This window comes from Musca domestica, unplaced genomic scaffold, assembly GCF_030504385.1.
Source record: "Musca domestica strain aabys unplaced genomic scaffold, Musca_domestica.polishedcontigs.V.1.1 16, whole genome shotgun sequence".
Lineage (NCBI taxonomy): Eukaryota > Metazoa > Arthropoda > Insecta > Diptera > Muscidae > Musca > Musca domestica.
The window spans coordinates 5,114,205-5,131,943 of record NW_026712219.1 but is presented as its reverse complement, the minus strand read 5'-3'; the positions used below and the strand labels follow the sequence as shown (position 1 = coordinate 5,131,943).

Sequence of the window (17,739 nt, the reverse complement as noted above, 5' to 3'; positions counted from 1 at the left end):
GTTTTATAGATTGTAAGAGCCATGGTCCACAGGTTTGTGTTGAAGGAACCCATCAGCGAGTTGACAACGGAAAAGGATCCGAAGAGAGAAAAGGGAGCCGAGACAGATGAGTATTCACGTAACATAACACTGGCCATTGTCTTTAGTGCTTTTGTCATATCACCCATGACGGAATGTTTGGGTTCAGTGTTGGAATTGAATGTAAATTGAATTCGAAATGAATTAAAAATAAAAATTGAAAATAATTTTACCTTTTCCGTAGGGCCTTCTGGCAGCCATACCTCTGGCCTATATCTTACCCGGCTTGGCATTCATCCAGCTGGATCCAAACCCCTTGACCAGCCGTGAAAAGTTACCTGCCCTGGGTCTGGTGATTTTTGGTGCTCTAGTTACTATTTTGGGTGCTGCGGTACTCCTGCCAAGTCTCAGCGAAGACTGTCGCGCCGACATTGTGATGGGCTATTGCAAGCAGAATACATTAAGTGATAATGCTACCATAGCAAATTAGATTAAGCATGAAAAGCGAAAACTCCCTCCCACTAACCGACCCCCCACACACACACACACACACACACAAGAAGAGAGTATTATTATTGTTAGTAGAGTATCTCATACATTATTTATTAGCAACTTGTTAAAACTGCAATATATCGAACAAAAAAAGTGAAAGAACAAAATCGAACAAAGCAACCAATACATCCATATGAAAAGTGTTATATTTTTAAGTATATATAAACAAATACTCACAAATCAAATTATATAGCAATTCTATCAAACTGACAAAAAAAGGTATAGTTCGTAAGAGAGCAAGATTCGTACATATATATTTACAATGGAAGGTGGCAATTTGAAATTTGTTAAAACTTTCGTTTACCAGACTTGTTGGCAAAATATTTGAGCAAAATATGTTTTTAAGAAGATATTTTAAAACAGAATTGTTGCATTATTACTTGTAATTTTTGTGCATAATTATACCCAACACCACAAGGTGGTCAGGGTATTATGTATTTGTGCATTTGTTTGTAACAGGCAAAAGGAAACGAGATAGACCCATAGTTCCTTTTGATGATCTGCATAGAATCACATTCTGTGCCGATTTATGCATGTCCGTCTGTTCGTATGTCCATGTATTTTTTTGTAAACAAAGTACAGTTGGCATTTATTGCCCTACCCAGATGAAATTTTGCATAAATCATTTGTTTGGTACAAGGACGAACCCTATTGAAATTGGAGATAATCGGTCCAAATTTAAATATAGCTCCCATACATATCGTCGTCCGATTTGCTTTTTTATTGTGCACCAAACGTGTAATATCAGTCCGAATAGTATGGAAAATTTGATCGAAATCGATTCAGATACAGCTATAGCCCCCATATATATTGTTCATCCGATTTGTTATTTTTCTCCTCCGCAGCCGTAATATGCACTCCATAACAACGATATTCAGGGAAATATATCAAATAAAGCACAGAAATACATTTGATAAATTTTATCGAGATCGGTTCAGATTTGGATATAGCTCCCATACATATTTTTATCCGTTTTCAAATTAAATGTCCACCAAATGGGCAATACAAGTCCGAATTTAAAATATACAAATGTTTCGGCATATTTAGTCCTTTGAACTTTAAATTATAATTATAATCATAGCGTGTATGATGGAAGCCCCGCCGACTTTAAGATTTCTTTACTGATATTTTTCTTTAAGAGACATTTTTTAAAGAACTGATAGACCAACCAAGTACAAAATATTTTTTTTTATTATTTCTTATGTATTATAATTTTTTTTTAAAAATTTCTACAACCTCCCCCCCCCCCCCCCCCCCCCATCCTTCAATGTTGGGTATGTTAACTTTGACATTCCGTTTGTAACTCCTCGAAATATATACAAAGTATATTTTCTATATAGGTCCACAATATCGTATACCCCCCATACAACGGTACCCCCCGATATTCGGTCTTTTGATGATTTCAGCCAAATTTTTTATGGAATTGTCTTAAAATCCACACAAGGAGTTCCTTGTGAGTACTTTACACCCTAGAATAGAATTGTCTAAATAGGTCGACGTTTTAGTATAGCGCCCATATATCAGGTATTTTCATTATTTTTTTTGCGGCAAATTTACCAGAATTGTTTTAAATTTTGTTTCTGAATTCATCATTTGAAGTTCAGGAATCGTTACTACAATCTATGACAACAAAAAAATACTTATGCAGATCCACGTTTTCGTGGACCCATACATGCAATGTTTCGCTATCGGAGCTGGAATCCGTGAAAAAAATTGGCAAAAATAATCAAACTACCGAATATCGGGAGGTACCTTTATATGGGGGCTATACCAAAACGGGAACCTATACATGCTATGTTTTGCCACACGTACAGGGACCCGTTATCACCTACAAATACCAATTTTCAGACAAATCCGTGAAAAAATGTGGCATAAATCATCAAAATACCTAATATCGGGAGGTACCGTTATATGGGGACTATACCAAAACGTAGACCTATACATATAATGTTTCGTCGCACGAACTAGGACCCTTTATGACCCACAAATACAAATTTTTAGACAAATGAGTGAAAAAATGTGGCAAAAACCATCAAAATTCCGAATATCGGGAGGTACCGTTATATGGGGACTATACCAGAACGTGGACCAATATATCTCATTTTCAATACCAACCATCCTAGACATAATAGAATATAATGAGCTGTCACTGGAATAATTTTGGGCCGTTATATGGGGTTATTGGAAAACGTGGACCTACATACCCAATATTCCAACACAGAAACTGTTATGAAATTCAAATACCGAATTTTAATTTATTCCGTTAGAAAATATGGCTCAAATCGTCAAAATAGCAGAAATCGGGATGTACAATTATGTGAAGGCTATACGACCTGTATAGACAATGTTCTGCCACAAGAAAAAATCCATTCTTCATGGGGAGGTACCTTTATATGTATAAGGGCCTTTATATGTATAATATTCTGCCACACGATGTAAAACCCGTTATGAAGTCTAAATTCCAGATTTTAAACTGTTGCGTTAAAAAGGGTGTCTAAAATCGTAAAAATGCCGAATATAGGGATTTATGGTGGGTGCTATATAAAAACGTTATGAAGCTCATCTTCGAACTTGACATGCTTGCAGACAAAAACAACTCAAATCCTATAACTAAATCATAGATTTCTTTCACATGCCGTTTGGAGTCTGGAGTGATTACAACAGAAGGACAGACGGCAGGCTAAATCGAATTAGAATCATACCATCGGCAAGAATTAGAATCCTACGATGGGTCAAAAATTACTATTTTTATGCATTACAAACAGCATGATAAACTTAATATAACCTTCATAGTATGCATAGTGAAGGAAAAAATATGATAGAGAGTTGTGTAAAACTATGTATCTAAAAAAGACAAAAACATTATATGGAACACTTAAGCATGACATGGACGATATACCTCATGGATTCTCCGACGAATATTTCGACCCACTACTATAGGGTAGAGGCTATAGAAAAATTGATATCACGTAGTCAGTCCCGCCTGAAGATTATCTTTTTTATACCCTACACCACAAGGTGGTCAGGGTATTATGTCTTTGTGCATTTGTTTGTAACAGGCAGAAGGAAACGAGATAGACCCATAGTTCCTTTTGATGATCTGCATAGAATCACATTCTGAGTCGATTTATGCATGTCCGTCCGTCCGTCTGTCCGTCCGTCCGTCTGTCCGTCCGTCCGTCTGTCCATGTATTTTTGTAAACCAAGTACAGGTCGCATTTATTGCCCGATCCAGATGAAATTTTGCACAGATCCTTTGTTTGGCCCAAGGACGAACCCTATTGAAATTGGAAATAATCGGTCCAAATTTAGATATAGCTCCCATATATATCTTCGTCCGATTTGCCTTTTATTGTGCACCAAACGTGTAATATCAGCCCGAATTGTATGGAATTTTGCATATACACCCAAATTAGGTCTGAAAATATGTATGCCAAATTTGATTGAAATCGGTTCAGATATAGCTATAGCTCCCATATATATTGTTCATCCGATTTGTTATTTTTGTCCACCGCCGCCGTAATATGCACTCTGCAACAACAATATTTGGGGAAATATATCAAATGCAGCTCAGAAATACATTTGCTAAATTTTATCGGGATCGGTTCAGATTTGGATATAGCTCCCATATATAACTTCGTCCGATTTGCCTTTTATTGTGCACCAAACGTCTAATATTTGTCCAAATGGGATGGAATTTGGCACTTACGACTGAATCGGGTCTAGAAGGTAGTATGTCAAACTTGGTGAAGATCGGTTCAGATGTAGCTATAGCTCCCATATATATTGTTCATCCGATTTGTCATATTTGTTACCCACAGCCGTAGTATGCACTCCGTAACAACGATATTCAGGGAAATATATCAAATACAGCTCAGAAATATCTTTGCCAAATTTTATCGAGATCGGTTCCGATTTGGATATAGCTCCCATATATATCTTTATCCGATTTCAAATTAATTGTGCACCAAATGGGCAATACAATTCCGAATTTAAAAGATACAAATGCTTCGGCATATTTAGTCCTTTGAACTTTAAATTATAATTATAATCATAGCGTGTATGTTTGAATTCTCCCATAAAAACTTTTATTTGTTATGTGGAGCTCTACTAAATTAGCAAAGTGGTGTAGGGTATCATAAAGTCGGCCCCGCCCGACTTTAAGGCTTTCTTTACTGGTTTACAGGTTATATTTAACTAGTAAAAAACATTAAGTTCGGCCGGACCAAACTTTTAATTCCCTCCACCTTAGGGTAAAGGAAACATTAGAAGAAATGTGACAACAACCGTTAAAATACCGAATATTGGTGGAGGGTATAAAAATTCAAAATCTACTCATATCATTCTGTGATTTTTTTTGTCAAAAACTCTGGTAAATTGAAACTGTCATAGAGGGGAAAATATTTTTCTATAAAAACAAATCAAAGCAGCATTATAACCTTATTATATTATTTAGCAACGAAAAACAAATACGAAAAAGACATCATTTAAATTGATAAAATATTAGTTTTAGAATCCAGACAAAAATAATGTAGAAATCCACTTGAAATGAAATTTATTAAAAAATATTCACATAAATTCATATTTATCTATCACATTTTTTCTCTCATTATATTAAATGGAATTTACACAGACATACACAAAATTTCTTGCAATAATATGACAAAAACATATTAGGAACATACATGCATACATTTAAGATGTTGAATTAAAACAGACAATGTACAAAAGAAACTTCACCAGAAACCAAACAGAGAGACATGCATACATACACAGACAAACTATATGACCAAAAACAAACTCAAAATACCAGTATATTTGTAAAATATATATATATATAAAACAAAAGAGAAAATTATGATTATTTAGATTTTCTTTGAATAAAATGTAAATGTAATCAAACAAAGAACAAATCAAAACAAATGCAAAGACAAACTGCATTAAATATTTACAATGAATAACTTTTGCAAAATCCAAACCACCACCATTAATTGACAAAGCTGAAGCAGATACAAGTGCAGAAGGACATGGATTATTTGATGTGTAAACAACAGTTCCTAATTTGTAAAGAAATGAATAGTTGCTATGGATGTGCAAACAATCCATACAAACAAAGGATTGACAAGCTTTATATGGTTAGAGATTGTAGGGAATGAAGATGAATGAGGAAAACAAAGATTTTTCTATAACACAAATATTTAAATTAAACCTAATTTCACATAATGAGTTTTATACTTTACTTTTCCAAACATTTATGCCTGGCTTAAAATTATGTAATTAATTTTTTTTGTCATGCTATAAGAAAAACAGTTAAGATCAATCTTACGAACTTCGCGTTCTATTTTTCTATTGCCAATTCGTTTTTACGTAAATCTCTACTAAGGGCCAAAATATATTAAATACAACTTTTGTAGTTTTTTAATTTGTAAAATATACAACACCTATACACAAATAATTGGGAAGCAACACAAAACAATCTTTAAATTTTTCTATCAATATTAAATTTTTTTATGTAAAGTGAGCTTAACAAAAACATATCAGAAAATTTTTGTACATTTTTTAAATACGAAATATTCATTCATAATTATAAAATATTGTATATTCTACGGCACATCCAAATACTAAACTATTTACTTGTTTATGATTATTTGGCAGGAAACTTCAGTTCCTTCTTTCAAGAACAAAATCAAAGGGTATTTAAGAAAGTCGATTTACAAAACAGTCCAGAAGGGATGAAAGCGGAAGGATTGGACCAACATAAGAAAGGAAGATATTATTTCGCATTTCGAAGAAGTATACCGATCTGACACAAATATTTGAACATATGTACGTTACGTGACATATATAATGTTTTTTTTGGGGAAAGATGTAAGAAGTATTGGACTGACAAAACTTCATTTCCATTCAAGACCAAAAAAAGGAAAATTAAGTAGAAAAATAAACTAGAATTAAAACAATTAAAAAGGATGTAAGTTCGGCCCTGCCCTCACGGTTGGAAGCAATCTGCAAGTTTCCAAAAACAAAAAAAAAAAAAAAAAAAAAAAAAAAAAAAAAAAAAACGGAAGCTAACTTCGTCCGGGCCGTACTTTTAAGACCCTCCACCATTTAAAGGAACTCGAAATTTTTCAAAAAAACTTCCGGATGAATGAAAGCTGTTATATGTAGATTATACCAAGACGTGGACCTGCTTACGAAATTTTTTGTCATAGGCCGTAGTACCCATTACGAACTTCAAATATCAAACAATTCCGGTGAATAATGTCGCTTAAATCATTAAAATACCAAATGTACCGTTATATAGGGGATATACGAAAACGTGAACCTACATACGAATTTTTTGACATATTCTGTAGTGTCCATTACGTACTTCAAATACGAAATTTGTTACAATTCTGGCGAAAAATGTCGCACAAATCATAAAAATACCGAATATCGGAAGGTACCATTATATATGGGATATACGAAGCCGTGGAGCTGCATACAAAAATTGTTTGTCATAAACTGTAGTACCCATTATGAACTTTAAATATGAAATAATTCCAGTAAATAATGTCCCTAAAATCAATAAAATGCCGAATATCGGGAGGTACCGTTATATGGGGGCTATACGAAAATTTACATTAACAAACTTGACCTGCCTACTGGTAAACTATGCATGTATGCAAAATTCGACGGACCCATGACTCTTTGGGCCCATTCCAATCGACGAGGCTTGTCCGCAGGCAACATTCTTTGCGTCAATTGAATTTTGTACGGGAACAAATGCAAATCAATGCGAATAATCCGTTGTAAAGTGGACCGAGCCATGCCCAACTGCTGAGAACGGCGTTTTTGGGATGTTCTTGGGGACCTCTCAACACTGGCTCGTACGGCAGTGATATTCTCGGCCGATCGCCTTGGTCGACTTGTATATGGCCTCTTCGGATAAGAAAGAAGGCGCACTTCTCACATTTTTTAATGTTTTAAAAGCACGTTGAGTTTTCACAATTGACTCTTCTGTTGAATGTAAATTTCAACTATTTCGTGTGTATTGGTTCATGGTAAAAATCTGCTTGGACTGACGCTTCAAACGCGGTATATCATTAAGCGATGTGACATCTCTGTCAAAAGTTATGGCGTTGCCAGATGGGTCCGTCGAGTATGGACAACCCTGTATACTTTGTGGGGTCTATTATAAATATTTCGAGGAGTTACAAACGGAATGACAAAGTTAATATACCCTCCATAAAATTGTGGGTGGTATAAAATGCCGTTGAAATATACTGCTAAAATCACTAAAATATCGAATATAGAGATGTTGTCCCCATTAGGAACATCAAATTTTAAGTTTTAAACGAAAATACCGAATATCTGGAGGCACAGTTATATGGGGTCTATATCAAAACTTGGACCTATATACACAATTCTCTGCAATATGTTTCTTACATATTGGAAACACATACTCCCAATTCACAGTTGTCTTTAAATCGGACCTATACAGTGTGGTCATTTCAGCAGCTAAATTTAGCATTTATTTTTTGTATTTAGCAACAAAATTTTCATTTAGCCTTTAGCCTTTTTTTAGCTTTTTGAAATTATTAGTTTAACATTTTAAAGTAAATTTAAAAACAGATGATGGACCTTATTGGTCCTCCTTTGGAATAAGCTTCATGGATCTGGAAGCAAATTCTTTTTTCAAAAACATGTCATCTCTAAAAAATTTCATGGTTTGGACCGAAGTAATGCACATTCTTATAGAATTTGCCCTATATTAAAGCTTAAGAAAAGAGAGTTATGCTAATGGCTATTCAGAACAATATTTGTAAATCAAGGTTTCTCTATATGAATTGTTGTAAAAAAGATCAGAAGTGCGCTATTCGTGTACTTCTTAATTCGCCTGGAATTTACTTTCAGCATTTCGATAGAATAGACATTTTGGTATTTTTTCCCACAAAAATTGGGGCCCATTTTAACCGCTAACTGTTATCCGATGGCCATCCAAAATGCTTGGCAGGGCCGATACCGAGCTCCCACTTTAAATTTCCTAAATATCGGATGATAATTATAACGTGTCAGAAAACTTTCAGTTTTTGGTCCATTTGAACCCCCGAATATTTTGCGATCATCTCCAAAAATATCAGGATTTTATTCTGACACTAGCCCCACCTCCATCCAACATTTCGTGAGAATCGGGCCATAATTGTGCCCTGCTTATAATGTTCTCGCTATATAGTGTTGTAAGGAGCAAAAATATTACAAAATGTAAAATTCAATATTGTAAGTCAAAATGAAAATATCAGCATTTTAGCAGATATATATACCTATATATATCCGATATCTTCACTATCGACATTTACGTAACGGTCAGAATTTACCTTTTCGTCTATTTGTAATTTCGCCGGGATTAAAAATATTCGCAGTTTAATGGAAAAATTATTTTTTTTTTTTAACACAAAACTTATGGTCTATTTCACCCGCCCAATATTATCCGATGACCACCCAAATTGGAAAGCTTCTGCCCAGTCTTAAGCTCTAGCTCCATGCTAAATTCCGCGTCGATTGGTTTATAATTGTGACCTGTAGCGTGATTGCAAATTAACATAGGTAGTTCGGTTCAGCTTAGCGAGATTGGAAGATCGATATTCACTTTCCTATGTGGGAAGCCAAAATTTCGAAGTGTTACATAATTTTTGGCCCAATTAAACTTTTAATACCCCCAACACATAGTGTTGCAGGGTATTTATATTTAGCATTATTTTTTGGCATTTTAATTTTTTTATTTGGTATTTTTTAGCATTATTTTTATGCTGTTTTAGCTGCAACACTATTTTAGATCTGGTCACACTGGACCCATATCAAAACGTGGACCTGTATAGACCATTTTCAATGCCAAAAGTCCTGCAGACCTAAAAGACATCTGAGTTACATTTGATCAACTTTCTTCATTTCGTTCCGAACCTTGAGTGATTTCCACGGACGGGCGGACATCGCTAAATCTAAATAGAAATTTATGGTGATCTAGAATACATATATTAGTTGCTTTCAGATTTACATTATAGCTGCTTTAAAGGCATTCAAAAACTATGAAAGTTGGTATGATTTAATTCTCATTCCCCATAAAAGGTTTACTTGTTGTGGATAGCTCTGCACAAATATGCAAAGTAGTGTAGGGTATCATAAACTTGTCCCGCCCGACTCTTGGCATTTCTTTACTGGTTTAAAATTAAAAAAAAAATATATAAAAACTAAATGTATGATTTGAGATGTATATATCCTAGGTTCGATATTAGCATGTTACCTCTAATTGTGAAGCTAAACGATTCCACGATTCGATTCAGGAAACAAATACTTGAATGATAAAGATAATTAAAATATTCGTGATGCATGAATACTGAATGGAAGTAAAGATAAATAAAAGAGGGAATCCACATGGAGGAAAAAAAATGCCTCTCTAACATATGTTTCCAAACAAATTTTGGGTACTTCAAGTAAATATATGCTTAGATGCAAGTGTATGTATATGTTTGGATTCAGGTGAAGTTATGCGTGGATACAAGTATATATATGTTTGGATGTAAGCATATATGTATTTCAATACAAAGTATATTTATTTAATATATATGGAACAGTGTTGGCTTGTTTGTTCGGGATACCATAGTATTTTGTTGTTGCAAAATGGTCGGGCTTAATTCTTTTATTGTTGTTTTTATAAAAACAACGTTTGTTTATTAGTGGAGAACGATGGTAATGTTTACCATGGGGTAAGGCAGGGAATACCTAGGTTTCGGAAAGAGCCATCAATCCTCATCAGTTCCCTTGTTTTTTGTCTGGGATATTCTCCCCAGAAGTAATTTTAAAAATAACTTCTATGACAAAAAAAAAAACTTTTTTATCCAAGTGATGAGATCGTAAGCTCAATAGACGAGGAACCAAAGAATTAAATAAAACTAAAATTCTTTTAGAAAATTCTCTAAATCTTACAACCGCAATTATAAACATTTTCATCATTCTCCACGCAACAGCATCAACAAGTAACAAAACATAAGTGTTTACCCGCGCAGCAGAAACAAAGTTTTCACCCCTTGTCGTCGCTTTTGCTTCTTCTGCCGGACTATACAAACAGCCCTTTGTTATAAAATGTGTGAGAGCGCTATTGTTACGCTCTGTATCACAAAAATGTTCTCTCATCCGTTAAAAAATATATTCTAACATAAACACGTAAAAAAATTAAGTTAGGCCAGGCCAAACCTTAAATACCCTCCACCTTAGGGTAAAGGAAACATTAGAGCCCATTATTACCCACATATACCAACTTTTAGAAAAATTCATGGGAAAATGTGCCAAAAATCATCAAAATACAGTGTTTCGCCAAAGGAACCCATTATGACCTAAAAATACCAATTTTAGACAAATCAGTGAAAAATGTGGCAAAAACCATTAAAATACCGAATATCGGGAGATACAGTTATATGAGGGCTATACCAAAGCGTGGACCTATACATGCACTGTCTCGACACACGAACTGGGACCCGTTATGACCTACAAATACCAATTTTCAGACAAATCCGTGAAAAAATGTGGCAAAAACCATTAAAATACCGAATATCGGGAGGTACCGTTATATGGGGGCTATACCAGAGCGTGGACCTATACATGCACTGTCTCGCCACACGAACTGGGACCCGTTATGACCTACAAATACCAATTTTCAGACAAATCCGTGAAAAAATGTGGCATAAATCATCAAAATACGAATATCGGGAGGTACCATTATATGGGGACTATATCAAAACGCGGGCCGATATATCTCATTTTCAATAGCAACCATTCTAGACACAATACAAATTGCTCTACTAAATTTTGGGCGCTCTACGTCAAATAATGTGGGCTGTATCCAAGGTAGATCTAACAGGTAATCGCATCGGCGAATTGCTACAACAAAGCAACTTTTGTGGTCCCCTCAAATGTCAAAATTGGCATCTAAGGCGAAAAACATAGATTCGCCATGATATTTAAAGGTTGCGGCAAATTTGTTTCAACCAATCAGAAACGAGGTGTTTGTTTACATTTTATTTTGTGTGCCTCTCGTCATAAACGAACGTCGCAATAAAAGTTTTTATTGTAAAACAAATAAGAGTAAAATAAGTATTAATTGTCGTATTGCGATATTTTTTAAACCAAGAAACTCCAAGACACTCCATTCTAACCTCCTTCCTTCATTTTCTTTTATTTTTATACCCTACACCACATAGTGGTAAGGGTATTATGTCTTTGTGCATTTGTTTGTAACATGGAGAAGGAAACGAGATAGACCCATAGTTACTTTTGAGAACCTTCATAGAATCACTTTCTGAGTCGATTTATGCATGTCCGTCCGTCTGTCCGTCCGTCCGTCCGTCCGTCCGTCTGTCCATGTATTCTTGTGAACAAAATGCAGGTCGCATTTATTATCCGATTGAGATGAAATTTTCCAAACAATTTTTTTTTGGCCCAAGGACGAACCCTATTGAAATTGGTGAGAATCGGATCAAATTTAGATATAGCTCCCATATATATCTTCATCCGATTTCGGGTTAAATGAGCACCAAATGTCCACTATCAGTCCAAATTACCTGAATTTTGGCACACCCAACCGGGTTCGGCCTAGAAGCAAGTATATCAAATTTGGAGAAAATCGGTTCAGATATAGCTATAGCTCCCATATATATCTTTCATCCGATTTGATCTTTAAGTCCCTCACATTCCTACTATGCACTCCACAACCGTGATATTTGGTACCAGGTATTAGATGGAGCACAGAAATAGCTGTTTTAAATTTTATCGAAATCGGTTCAGATTTGGATATAGCTCCCATATATATCTTCATCCGATTTCGGGTTAATTGACCACCAAATGGCCAATATCAGCCCAAATGGCCCGAATTTTGGCACATGTGACCGAGATTAGCCTTAAAGTAAATACAACAAATTTGGAGAAAATCGGTTCAGATTTGGATATAGCTCCCATATATATCTTCATCCGATTTCGGGTTAATTGTGCTCCAAATGGCCGATATAAGCCCAAATGGACTGAATTTTAGTACATCGGACCAAATTCAGCCTAGAAGCAAGTATATCAAATTTAGTGAAAATCGGTTCAGATATAGATATAGCAAGCATATATATGTTTCATCCGATTTAGTGTTTTAGTCCCTTACATTCGTAATGTTCACTCCACAACCGTGATATTTGGTACCAGGTATTAGATGGAGCACAGGAATAGCTGTTTTAAATTTTATCGAAATCGGTTCAGATTTGGATATAGCTCCCATATATATCTTCATCCGATTTCGGGTTATTGACCACCAAATGGCCGTAATAGCATCAATTTTGGCAAATCCGACCGAAACCAGCTTAGAAGCAAGTACACCAATTTTAGTAAAAATCGGTTCAGATATAGCTATAGCTCCCATATATATGTTTCATCCGATTTCGTCTTTAAATCCCTCACATTCGTAATATGCACTCCACAGAAATGATATTTGGTACCAGTTATCAGATAAAGCCCAAAAATAGTTGATTTTAATTTTATTAAAATCTGTTCCGATTTGGATATGCCTCCCATATATATCTTCATCCGATTTCGTGTTAATTGTGCATCAAATGGCCAATATCAGCCCAAATGGCATGAATTTTGGCAAATCCGACCGAAACCGAAAAATTGCAAGCGCACACATTTTAGTAAAAATCGGTTCAGATATAGCTCTAGCTCCATATATATGTTTCATCCGATTTGCTCTTTAAGTCCCTTACATTCGTAATATACTCTTCACAGGAATGATATTTGGTACCAGATATCAGATAAAGCCCAAAAATAGTCGATTTTGATTTTATAATTATCTGTTCAGATTTGGATATAGTATAGCATAGCATACTCTTCACAGGAATGATATTTGGTACCAGATATCAGATAAAGCCCAAAAGTAGTCGCTTTTAATTTTCTCAAAATCTGTTCAGATTTGGATATAGCACCCATATGTATCTTCATTCGATTTCGAGTTAATTGTGCAACAAATCGCCAATATAAACCGAAATGGCATGAATTTTGGCATATCTGGCCAAATTCAGCCTAGAAGCAAGGACACCAATTTTAGTAAAAGTCGTTTCAGATATAGCTATAGCTCCCAAATATATCTTCATCCGATTTCGGATTAAATGTGCAGCAAATGGCTAATATTGGTACATCAAATTTAGTGAAAATCGGTCGGATACAGCTATAGCTCCTATATATACCTTTCATCCGATTTGTACTTTAAGTCCCTCAAATTCGAAAAATGTACGATACAAGAATAATATTTGGTATCAGATGCAGCCAAGAAATATCTTCTTTTTCAGTTTTACAAATATCGGTTCAGATTTGGATATACCTCCTATATATATCTTCATCCAATTTCGTGTTGATTGCGCACCAAATGTCCAATATCAGCCCAAATGTCCTGGGTTTTGGCAAATCTGACCGAATTCAGCATAGAATCAAATACATCAAACTTGGTGAAAATCGGTTCAGATATAGCTATAGTTCGTAAAATGCACGATAGAATTAGATAGATTTTGATTTTGTACCAAATATCTCATAGAGCTCTGAAATGCTCTGTATAAACCTTTTTACGAGAGCTCTACTAAATATGCATAGTGGTGTAGGGTATCATATAGTCGGCCCCGCCCGACTTTTGAGCTTTCCTTACTGGTTTTTACTGGTTTCACTCTTAACTTGCTCTTAAATTATTTGTAATATTATAAAAAGGTACTTTTAGGGAAGACAACATAAACAAATTTGTTGTTACATTCATTTAGGGCGAATTCTTCATTACAACAATTTGTTTTGACATTTAATGGTGCCGTCAGCTGGGCTGATGTGATTACCTAGTACATCTACCTTGGCTGTATCGTGATTTCAACAGACAGATAGACGGACAGACAGACTGACGGACATCGTTAAATCGACTTAGAATTTTATGCTGATTATGAATATATATACTTTATTAGGTCTACGACATATATTTAAGGATGATACAAACGATACGACCATACGACCCAAGCATAATATGTTTGCATCCAAATATATATTCGTTTGCAAGCAGCCCCAAATATATACATACTTGGATCCGAACATATTTCGAACGTGTATTTTTCTGCGTGCAGTTTGGAATAGTCACTAGCTGATTATCACAGTTTAGAAAACGATGTGTTGTAGAATATTAACAATTATTTCATTTCTCTCTTAAACAAAACGCTCAACATTTCAAATGATAATCAATGTTTGGTTAGTAATCTTTGAACACAAACGAATTTTTATATAGTGCACTTTTTATAACTCATAATTTTCTATATAATTTAGGCATTCGCTAAACTAAAAGCAGAACTAACAACTACCAAACTACTTACCGATATATTAAACTAAAAGAAAATACTATTTAGGGAAATTCTTTCAACAAGAACATGCAAAACTACTTTAAATTATAAAAAAAATACAAAAAAAAAAACAAACACAAACAACTATACACACAACAATTTATGAGAAATTTATTTGGACAAATTATTAAGAATAAATATAAGCTATATAGCAAAATTAATTATACATATATGTATATGACAAAAGAAACTATTATTAAGTACAACAAATGCCATGAGTCCAATGAAAAACTACACTCAACTAAACCCCAGAAATACAAAAAAAAAAAAAACAAACAAAGAACAAAACCAAAGAACGGAAGAAAAAAACATTAATTAAACTTATGATGATAGCAAAAGCAAATTAAAATGAAAAAAGAAAAATGAAAGAAATATTACAAATTATTACATGATATTATATACTAAACAGAGTACATTCTATATACATAAGAAATATACATATATTTATCATATATCAATGTATGTTATAAGTAGCGGCATGTTATTGTAATTTAATTAACTAAAGAAAAAAAGAAATCATAATTGATGAACAATTAAAGAAAGAAATCTTAATATATATTTCCTGGTGGTTGTGTTTTAATTATCCGTCAAATAATTAGAATTTAATGGAATCTTGTGGATATAAACAGTACTAGGGTGACACGCAAAGTTCTAAGAGCTAGTTGATGTTGTATCACTGGTATTGAGCTAAATGACGCCTTCCAAGTAATCAGCTCTAATCATGTAATGCAGATTAACACTACCAAACTTCATATGTTTAAGCCCTCCACCATACATAGTATGGAGGGTATATAAAGTTCGTCATTCCGATTGTAACACATCGAAATAATAATTTTAGACCCAAAAAGGTATATATATATATTCTCGTTCAGCATACAATTCTAAGACGAGAAATTTCCTATGATGTTGAATTCACGCTAGAGCCAAAACGATAGTTTCTAAAATTATGCACATATCTGTCAGTGGGCACGTCAAGGGTAAAGATGGGCTATATAGGTCCACGATATAGTATATCCCCCACATAACGGCACCTCCAGATATTCGATATTTTGATAATTTTAGCCACATTTTTCAATGGAATTGTCTTAAAATCCGCACAAGAATTTCCTTGTATTTTACTTCCTGAAAGAAAATTGTCTACATACAGGGTGAGATGAAAAAACTGCAACCAAATTCAGACTGCTGTCATTTCCAAGCCACTCGTCCGACAGCTGTTAAAATTATTCCAATGACAGCTCATTATATTGTTTACAAGCGTACAAAAGCATTCTAGTGAGAATTTTCGAGAAGAAAAATTATTCATGATAGAATTCAAGCGTGATAGTGTGATTTCTTTACACAGGATGAGATAAAAAAAACTGCAAAAAAGCCAAACGCCATATTTTTACTTTTTTTTTAATTTTATTGAATGAACACAAAAAATGTCGGAAAAAGGATCAAATTTCAGAAAAAGTTAAAATTTGGTCACCTTGGGAACGATTTATGCCTTTAAACGCCCAACGAAACCGTCACATGCATTCCCGGCGAAGCGCTTGCTTGAGGTGGTCGACACTTTGATATTTTTAAGTGCGAACCTTGCTTTTCAAAATACTCCAGACACAATAGTCCAAAGCTGAAAATGAAGCGAGAAACCTCATTTTGTAACCATTCTTGGGTGGCGCGTGCTGAGTTGGAATGCCCAAGGTCTGCGGCCAAATTGTTTGCGTTCCCAAGGCTTTAATAGATCTTCCAGATTATTTTCGCGTTAATATTCGGCATTTATTCTGATGATACAGTCGATTTATACGAACGGAGAGCGACCTTCGGCTGTTATGGCGGCCCATACCATCACCATGGCCGGCGCTTAAATTCTGGTGGACAACCGAAGGTGCACATTTTTAGCTGACCTCTTTGTCAAGTAAACACGATCATTTTGTTTGTTTACAAACTCCTGGATAACGAATGTTTTCTCATCGGAAAAGACCAAATTCGACAGTTCACCACTTTCGACCAAGCGAAGCAATTCTCCAGCTCTTTTGAGTCTATTTTCTTTCTGTTGCGGTGTAAGTTCTTTCACTTTTTGGAGTTTTAATGGCTTTACCCCGAGCTAATGTTTTCAATATTTGCCGAATGGAATATTGAGATATGCTCAGCACACGAGCCATTTTTTAGCCACAGCGCGCGGGTTTCGATCAAGTCACTTCTTTACTTTTCGAACATTTTCTGCTGATGTTGCTGTTTTCTTCCGTCCACTTCCTTGGCGTTGGGCTACGCTTCCAGTATCACGGTAACGACTTTCCAGCCAAATATAAAGAAATCACATTATCGCGCTTGAATTCCAACGCGAATAACTTTTTTTCTGGAAAATTCTCATCAAAATACTTTTGTAGGCTTGTAAACATATTAATGAGCTGTCACTGGAATAATTTTAACAGCTGTCGGACGAGTGGCTTAGAAATGACAGCAGTCTGAAGTTGGTTGCACTTTTTTCATCTCACCCTGTACAGGCTTGCCCATATTCGACGGACCCATCTGGCAACGCCATAACTTTCGACAGAGATGTCACATCGCTTAATTACATACCGCGTTTGAAGCGTCAGTCCAAACAGATTTTTAAATTTTACATTTGGCCGAAGATGATGAGCAATTTTGGAACAAAATTATCATGTCCGATGAAGCCCATTTCACATTGAATGGTACCGTAAGTAAACAAAATTGCCGTTTTTACGCCACTTTTCAGTGGAGATTCAAGAAGTGCCTC

The 17,739-nt window shown here is 34.9% G+C and overlaps 1 protein-coding gene across 1 annotated transcript in view; it reads left to right on the top strand.

Moving 5' to 3' along the window:
* Positions 1–1,696, top strand: part of LOC101891746 (putative sodium-coupled neutral amino acid transporter 11) — a 48,747-nt gene extending 47,051 nt beyond the window's left edge. Inside the window, exons 8-9 of the mRNA XM_059120191.1 lie at positions 10–201; positions 263–1,696. Coding sequence (XP_058976174.1) covers positions 10–201; positions 263–508 — 438 coding nt within the window. The 3' untranslated portion in view covers positions 509–1,696. The remainder of the gene's footprint in view (positions 1–9; positions 202–262) is intronic.
* The last annotated feature ends 16,043 nt before the right edge of the window (positions 1,697–17,739 follow it).